The sequence below is a fragment of the Echeneis naucrates genome, chromosome 1 (assembly GCF_900963305.1).
Source record: "Echeneis naucrates chromosome 1, fEcheNa1.1, whole genome shotgun sequence".
Taxonomy (NCBI): Eukaryota; Metazoa; Chordata; class Actinopteri; order Carangiformes; family Echeneidae; genus Echeneis; species Echeneis naucrates.
In genome coordinates, this window is record NC_042511.1 from 14,523,542 (window position 1) to 14,532,138 (window position 8,597).

The following is an 8,597-nucleotide window of genomic DNA, read 5'->3' on the forward strand; positions in this document are numbered from 1 at the left end:
ACAGGTACAGGTAAGTGCTACTAAAGCAGCCTCATCTTCCACTGGCTAGATCTGAGGCAAGAAAAACTGCAACCAGGACTGCCTTTTTCTTGCTCATGAAGTACTAGGAGGGGGGGGGGGGGGAGGGGCTTGTACTGGGGCCAGGAGCTTCGCCTATGTCAGGTGACATCCTGAGATAAAGCTCTTGGCCCTGGTTGTTGTGGTACAGCAATTTACATGAAAGGGAAGTAAGGACACAAGAGGTTTGACACCGGTTGAAAGGTGTCAGGGCGTCTCTCCATCGCTGGTGAAGAAGTACCTGACAGGAGGGCCGGGGAGATCCTCGTCTCCATCTGCCTCTGGTGCAAATGACACGGTGAGGTCAACGTAACGACGGTCCGCTGATGGCTTGATCAGCTTCTGCATCCTACAGAGGGCGGGAGAGTTAAGTGTGTCCGTTTGGTAGATACAACAGATATGTTATTTGAAAATATGATTAGATAGATCAAGGATGCTTTCCAAAACCTTTGATCCAGTCCAAATATTAAAAGACATTTAGGAAATTGGCCGGGTTAGTTTTTGGCTGCGGCACTCACGTCAATTTAAGCCTCTTCGAGTGTCCAGGCATCACAGGCACATACAACATCTTTACACCATGGACAACCATAGTAGGTTCGATTCCGTATTTGTCCTGACACAAAAAAAAAAAAAAAATCGTTAACAAAAAGTTATTTGACAACGATGCTTACAAAAGCAGAGAGAAAATACAATAATGTTCTGTATACATTGGCAATATAAGACAGTACAATATGATTGATGTTTCTCACCCTCACTGCGCTCATCAAGTCAGAGAGAGTGAAGTCCTCATTGCCATAAACAGTCCAGCAGTCCCAGATGGAGAAGTAGATGTTGTCCCTTAAAAGCCCAACCAACTGTAAGTATTTATTGAACTACTACCTTTAGGTTGTGTGAGAGTCTGACAAAATGTACACATGCTCCTACCTGATGTGTGTCCGTTTAACTGAAGCAGGCTCAGTCAGCACCATGACAGGGAGGGCCAAGTTAAAGAAGCAGTTTTTGAAAGAGTCAAACCCATAGCCTCCAACTACCTTGATCATCTCAATGGCCACCTGAGTCCAAAACAATACCGCAAAAAGCCTGAACAAATATTTGTCACCAAATTATTGAGTGCTAAATCTAAATACCATGCAGTTTTTAAAGAGATGCGCACCAATACTATACTATGAGATTCTTCTCACTTTTGAACTCTTTACATGCACATGAAATGTGAGTAACAATGGGCTAGTTCATTGTGTAACAGTTCTCACTAGGCCAGCCACAGCAGCTGTTGCTGTGGCAATAGCAGGGATGATTTTGCCGGCAATCCTTTTGGTCTTCAGTCGATCTGCTGGCTCAATGGAGTACATCCTCGCTCTGAGAGCAGATGCGGATGCAACAAAGTCCATATGACCATTGCTGTCGTCATCCTTTTCAAACTGCAGTGGACTCATCTGTAAGCGCTCTACATTGAGCATGTGAAAGCACAGACGTTGTTACCTGGTATTTACCGCAGGAGTTCATCATTAAATCACAAACAAAAACCCAAACATGTTAAGCTCTGAATTATAGTGGCCAGTTTTTGTTTTTTTTTTCCCCCCCAGTTTGTGTACCTGCTGTGACACAGTCTGTAACAATAGCGTGCTCCAGCTGGCTGACGGCCTCCCTCTCCTCTTCACTGCTTTGTGGCATCTTCATTTGATCTGGCTTCTTTACTGTTTCATCAGTCTCTATACACTGGAACAAGGACAGAACCACAACAATCAGAATCATTTTTTGTCCAATCGCAGACGACATCAAAGAAACTTACTTTCTCTGAGGGCCTGTACTCGGGAATCTCAACATCAGAAAGAATCCTGGCTACTTCCTCTTCAGAGAGATCCTGATAGATGGAAAAATTTTGTCTCTGAGTAAGTGGGCGTGTTTGAAAGAGGGCATTTGTGAGCGTACGTAGCCTACCTTTTCTGAGTAAGGGATATTATAAATCTCTGCGAAAAGCCGGGCCGTGCTGACAATGAAAGTGAAGTGCCTGATGGGAATGGAGGAGGGTTTGGCAAGCTTAGATGTAACACTTACAATATGAGAGATTCTCAAACTGTAATATAATCAATGCAGCACTTACAAAGAGTCTTTCAAGTCAAAATCAATTGGTGCTGGAGGTCTTTTGGGGGACTGCCAAAATAAACCTAAGGACAAGAAGACAGTTTAAATACATTTAAATAATTAAACTAGTTAAAAAAGCAAGTAACTTAATCGGTACTTATGTGTTAAATAACAACTTACTTCCATCTTTTAACCTTGTGTCCAGGGGGAATGAATGCAACAGTTGTAGAGCCTATGTAAAATAACATCAGAGATATATATGCCTCCATATATGAACTCTCTTTGTTACCAAAATATATTTTCAGGTGGAGATTAATTACCTTTCTCTTGAAATACTTTTCAAATTTCACACGGGCGATACCAACACATTGCACCCACTGGTTAGGCCGTCTGCTTAGCAGTTTAATAACCTGAAATGAGCCCTCCAGACTTTCTCCTGCCTGCATCCTCTACAAAGAAAAACACACTTTTTATATAATACTGTGTTCTCCTGTGTATGTACTGTAAATGAAACATGATTGTGGGAATAACAACTTTTACCTGTAGCACCACTTCAGCTGAGGAGTGGGTCTGCCAGAAAGAGTTGTACATCGAGGGTTTGTGTGCAAAGGCATTCTCAAACTTTATAAAGCAGAAGAATAAATATTTCAAAGTTAGGTGACTATACAAATAATTTATAAACTAAGAACAATCATCACATGCAAAATAAAGGAGGAACTGTACTGGACTTCAGGCAGACCTTGTCTCTGGCCCACTGGATGGTGTGCTCTATGACAGAAGGGAAAGACTTGAGTGTGCAGAATGGGATTTCTTCCTCTGGGGGGTCTCTCTGGGGGGAAAAAAAAAAAAGCAGAGATACGGGTTGATGCAAATAAATGTGCAAGTCTGGGAAGATACAATCAAGAGAAGAATGATGCAGAGATCAAACTAGAACGGAACAATTACATGGTCTCACACATACTCACATGGCTATTGTAAGACTCTGTCAAATTTGGCACAATGATTTCTGTGTGTCCTTTAGTTCCCATGGTGCCAGAATCCAGGAGAGGTCTCTGATTGGATACACAGCGACTAAAAATGTAAAATGTGTAGAACCCCAATATCAGGGTTTTGGTCAGTTCAGTAGTTATTTCATGACATACTTTTCTAAAACCTACATTCAAGCTCAAATCAAATTACCTCACAGAAGCTAAACAAAATGACTTATGATTTATAGACATTGACTGTACCACCGTGATAGTTGCACCAACCTGTCTACATATCGCCGGGCCTCCACATTGTCCAACGCAGTGACCACTACGTTCATGTTGGAGTAGAAGGGGTCACTGTAGATGCCCTCAGTAGCTGGACAAACTTTGTTGAGGTGAGCGTTCACATGCAGATCTGGGTTTATATCATGAGTAGCTTCTGCTGCTGTGATACTCTTCGGTTTCTAAGACGGAAAAAAAAGGGTATGATCGTATGCATACGACGCAAATAACAGAAAAGGAAAAGGAAGAGAATGTGTACCTGTATATGATGTGGTCTGAAGAGAAACTGCCTGTTGAGGTTTGACTTTTCTATAAGATCTGGATCTGTGATGCATACCTGAAGACAGACATGCGCAGATTTATAAAAACTAATAAAACAAAGATTCAAAATATCAAAATAAATGAACTTTATCAAGATGATAGAGGAGAGATAACAACCTCTCCTGAGCTTTTGGCTAATCCAACCCCGAGCAGAGCAAAGTTTTTCAGCATCTCACAGCCTATGGCACCACATCCAACCTAGAAGAGAAAATATATTATGTTGTACTCAAACATAACTCATCAAATAACTCAATATACCTTAAAAAACAGAAGGAAAATAAAAAAAAACTTACCATAAAGACCTTGAGCTTGTGTAGTTCTAGACACATTGATTCACCAATGCAGGCTCGTAATCCATCATACCGATCACCTCTAGGCAGAAACTCCTCTACAGGAAGTGACTGAAGGGGCCTGACAACTTCAATAGCATCCAGGTAAAACTAAACACAGGACAAACACAGACTAGTTTAAGGGAAGAAATTAAAAATGGTAAAAGCCATTTTATTTAAGACTAAGATATTTTGTAACATACCCATTGTTGCAGAGGCGCAAACTTCCCTGTGATGGCTTTAAGAGCTTCTTGGCTAGCTATGCCTCCTACAGCCGCTGCTAATGGAGGAAGTGTTCCCATTGCTGTTCTTGAAAGGCAGCGCACCAGCTCAGCATTCACTGGAGCCTAAGAGAGAGGGAGCCAAAAGGGAGGAAAAAGTAAGAAGTATGGGAGAGGAAGTGTAAGCATCTCTTCAGATTAAAGAGAATGAAATGTATAGAGATGAAAACATAAACAAACCCCCCAAAGACTCACTTTGTTCCTTAGATTTGCATTCACTTCCTCAGTTAGCTTCAGTAAGACCTCAGCATCCTGTACACACCTGATGACAGAGTAAAACTCCTCACAACTGAACACATTTTTTTAATTTTTTTTTTTTTACAGTTGAACAACTTTGCACACTGAAAACTACCACCAAGGGGTACTATATATATGGTCAACAGAAGCAGAGAAAATATAGTATTTACCCAGTGTTAGGAAGTCTACCATGTTGCTCCTGGAAGGTGTCCAGTGCCAACATAGCTGCATGGATTTGTAGTGGAGCCTAACGGGTAGATTTTAGAAAGCATTAGAAAACAGCACATTTCAAAAATGAACGCATTTGTGAGTTTTGGTAACCCAGCAACATTAACTTTGTAATCTTTGTATTCTTCATTTGGATTCACTGATCCAGGGGCGGCCTTTAACACTCACCTCTGGTTTACTGAGATCTGGTATCAGGACCTGAGGATCACACAACTGTTTCTCTATTGTCTCCTGTAATAGATAAACACATACGGGCGAAGACACACACACACACAATGAAATTGCTTGTTATGCAATGTAAATTTCATTTAAAGTTCACTTGTTGTATATGGCTAATATGGCAACTAGTTAACTTACAAATCTGTATGTCTTAGGTGTTTTCACCAGGACAAAGAAACCTCCATGAGCATGTGGTTGTAGTTGGGATGTATCTCCAATTGCAAAACTGTGAGGGGAAATGACTAACGGCACACAGACACACATACACAAAAAAAAAGTATATTACATTACTACACTATTATTTCAGCATGCAGAGAAAATATGTCATCAGATTTGCTCTTGGAATACATCAAATTGCAAAAATACAGCAAGTTATACAGAGACAATATCTGGTTTACTTGATTAAAGCCAAAACATCAAATTGTTCGCTGCTGGACTGTTTATGGCAATTGATTCTTTTATGTTTTTTTTTTTTAATACTAAAAATAATAATAAAAAAAAAAACAACTTATAGTCAAAGCACTAATAAAACCTTTTGTGTAATCAGACCATTATCTGCAGTTTACACATAATACCTGAAACCTGCCGTGCAGCTCCGTTGAGTTCCACCATACCATTGACCTCTCTGAAGACAACACTCTGGCCTGTCTGTAAGCCATGGGGTTGGTTGTCCATGCAGGTTACTACCCCAGGATTATCCTGGAGGCGCAAAGGTCAATAGCCAATTTGCTAAATATTTAAATATTTAGAGTAGACAGACAAACTTGCATTGAAAAATATGGCAATCCACATCATTCTCACAGCAAATGGATTTCAGTATTAGTATGACATAAATTTTCTCAAGCTGATAAAAGTCCTACATGAAATCATGTAAATTTTCTCAAGCTGATAAAAATCCTACATGAAATCATGTAAATTTTCTCAAGCTGATAAAAATTATACATGAAATCAAGGACATTCAGGACAAGTGTGAAATTTCTGAAACCTATTTAGGAATTGCTATTTTGGGTACATGTTATGGGACATAAATTGCTACCTGGGTGATACTTTGGATGAAAATCTCCTTGGGCTCCTCTCCTGTGGCATCGGAAACCTCAAACTCCTCTCCAAAATCGCAGAACACCCGCATGCAGATGCCATATGCATCACAGCCAATGAACTGGCAAGGAGAAAATGCAACACAATTTGCTTATTATATGGGCAAATGTGAGTTTAATGTTTGACTGTTTGTGTGTTCCATATACACAACACTTGATTTACCTTGTATCCTGTAATACATAACCACTATGGGGGCAGCACACTTACTCTGATGGGAGGTTGCTGTGAGTGGCAGAACTCATTTACTCTTTTTTGTAGGCTTAATCTGGCTTCAGTCAGTATCACACACTGCAGGAGAGAACACCCAACCAGACATGGAATGGTATATACAGAGTCAAGATGAGAAAGTAATACACGTTTAAGTTACTTTGGCAATCAATTTCATGTGCAATCTAAAAGAAAACAGCAATGATGATGAAATTTGAGTTATTCCATTAATTCGCATCGAATACAAACAAGCTGATGACATCTGCTGTAACCAATGAAACTAACAAAGTAAAGCTAATTTCACAAGTCTCAGAGCAAAAGCTCCTTCTAGTCACCTGAACGACTGCAAATTTTACTGAAGGACTAGGAATAACTTGTTCAAAACATAGCAGAATCTGAAAAGCAGTGCCTTACCTGATACTTGCTGAGAAAACTGAGATCAGTGTTGTCATCGAGAGCAGATGAAGACATGTCGACGTGAACATACGGGTTCAACTCTGCTACTCGGGGACACACAGCCTCCACCCTGACAATGCATGAGAATGTGTAAGAGACAACAAAGGCTGTCTGTATAAGAAGATTAAAAGGTGAGCTATGACTGCGTATTATTTCAGGCTAAAAGGTACATTGGAGTTTAAGAAGAAAATCCCAGCCTTGCAGTGTAAATTACCTCATTCTCTGATTCAACACATCCTCTTTACTAATAAAGAAGTTGCAACCCAGATCCGAGGTCTCACATTGTTTTGTGTCATGAAGGGTGACCGCCTGTTCAAACACAACACACAATAACATAGGGAGATACTCCTAATGAAATCATCACAAACCGCTGTGGACGAACGCAATATTTGGCAGGCGTGCGTACCTTCACACCAGCCAGAGCAATATTCTTTCCTGTGAAGCAAGAAGTCAAGTTGCTTAGTGTGAAACCACAGTGGGCAGTGGAGCTCATATGAATGACACAGGACAAAATATCTTTCAGCGGTGTGATAGCCTACCTATCTCTATCCCCAGTCCCCCCATCCCACTGAGAAAGACTGATGACTGAGCCATCTGGTGCATAGCACTGTCTCCCAGCACATACCGCTGGCGGCTGGAGACACAGAAGGAGAGGAAGAGACCATGTGAAGGAAATGTGCTGGAGACATGTCAAGACAGACAGTAACGTTTGGCCTCAGTGCCAAACCACAGCACTTTTATTTCCTGTCTCGGTCGTTGCGTAGGTCGATCTGCAGTTTGAAGAGAACTACCAAGACGACCAAATCAGCAGAGACTTACCTGTAAAGAGAGTCGTCGATCTCCATCGAGTCTGCAGCCATGCTGGGGGGAGGGGGTGAGAGAGGGGGGTTCAGCTGTCTGAGAGACAACAACTCTACCTATTAGACGTATAAATACACAGACAGGGATTGCAGAGGATGAAAACACTTTGAGTGTGAGCGGCAGTGATATAAACCAACGCCTTCCTGGAAGATAGCTAAGCGGCTAACTAACTATTAAGGCGAGCTAACTGTAGTTGCCGGGGACAACACCGTCGTCTTGACAACAGTCAGCCGCAGCACAAGACAGAGGCTGCTTTGAAACCACAAAGCGACGCGTTATGGCAGCCAAAGATTACAGCTGTTGGCTTCAACAGAGGCTCTGATTGTCTCATGAACCTGCTGAGGAAAGCTTAGCCGCAACAGCTAGCTAGCTAGTGAGTGCTGCCTGGTGCCGGCGGCGAGGACACTTGATGTTAACTCTTTAAAAGTGATGACATGCGCCTTACGCCGCAAATAACTCTGCAGCGCTAACAGTCACTTCAAGTGTTGTAACTGCATCAAGCAATCTGAATAAATGTTGCCTGTCTTGTTTAAATTAAACGAAAAATCACCCACATCTACCTGTCAGTATGCGCGACGAGCCACAGCAAATGAATGGCTGTGACTGGTTAAAAACTTGGAGTAATTCCGGGTTGGCGCGGTCACGTGACTAAGGTCATCCAATAGTCGTATAGTACTTTACCTTGGGCTGATTAGTCATTTTTATTTCCATTCATTATTTAATAAGCATGATTACGTTACCCACGTATCCGATGATGTTTCACAGGGTTATTATATTTACTCATTTTAATGTATTTACTTCAGATTAAATAAACACTTTCATGTTTATTACCTGCTCCATTAATAAATATCCCAGTGAGGCAGTATTATTTCCTTCACGCATTCTTACACTCATTTGTAAAATATAGGTTTTGTCCATCAATTTGAGAGAAAAAGACAAAGCTGAAGAACACATTGTATAGCATAACACAC

At 41.1% G+C, this 8,597-nt stretch overlaps 1 protein-coding gene across 2 annotated transcripts; it reads right to left on the bottom strand.

The window, feature by feature from the left end:
* Nucleotides 1-264: 264 nt before the first annotated feature.
* Nucleotides 265-8,209, bottom strand: uba6 (ubiquitin like modifier activating enzyme 6). Of its 2 annotated transcripts, none has more exons than XM_029509648.1 (32): nt 8,187-8,209; nt 7,585-7,682; nt 7,305-7,399; nt 7,172-7,200; nt 6,980-7,074; nt 6,724-6,835; nt 6,310-6,390; nt 6,041-6,163; nt 5,580-5,703; nt 5,143-5,246; nt 4,954-5,016; nt 4,728-4,804; nt 4,516-4,582; nt 4,243-4,386; nt 4,004-4,150; nt 3,828-3,908; nt 3,649-3,726; nt 3,390-3,571; nt 3,105-3,210; nt 2,879-2,968; nt 2,680-2,760; nt 2,460-2,588; nt 2,320-2,371; nt 2,159-2,222; nt 1,996-2,065; nt 1,847-1,918; nt 1,650-1,773; nt 1,308-1,501; nt 982-1,109; nt 807-894; nt 576-670; nt 265-406 (listed from the first exon to the last, which is right to left on the bottom strand). In XM_029509648.1, exons 2-32 carry the CDS (start codon nt 7,623-7,625, stop codon nt 265-267), a joined length of 3,078 nt encoding a protein of 1,025 aa, XP_029365508.1. In that variant the 5' UTR covers nt 7,626-7,682; nt 8,187-8,209. The 2 variants fall into 2 exon arrangements, with proteins under 2 accessions (XP_029365508.1, XP_029365518.1); XM_029509658.1 differs by having other exon boundaries at nt 7,585-7,626; nt 8,187-8,200.
* Between the last annotated feature and the right edge of the window lie 388 nt (nt 8,210-8,597).

Excerpts from the sequence above, each read along its gene's own strand:
- uba6 (XM_029509648.1), bottom strand. The coding sequence starts at position 7,625 with ATGGCTGCAGACTCGATGGAGATCGACGACTCTCTTTACAG. Across the intron at positions 5,017-5,142 it reads CACCTAAGACATACAGATTT|GAGACAATAGAGAAACAGTT; the intron begins GTAAGTTAACTA and ends TATCTATTACAG. Across the intron at positions 4,387-4,515 it reads ATGCAAATCTAAGGAACAAA|GCTCCAGTGAATGCTGAGCT; the intron begins GTGAGTCTTTGG and ends CCTCTCTCTTAG.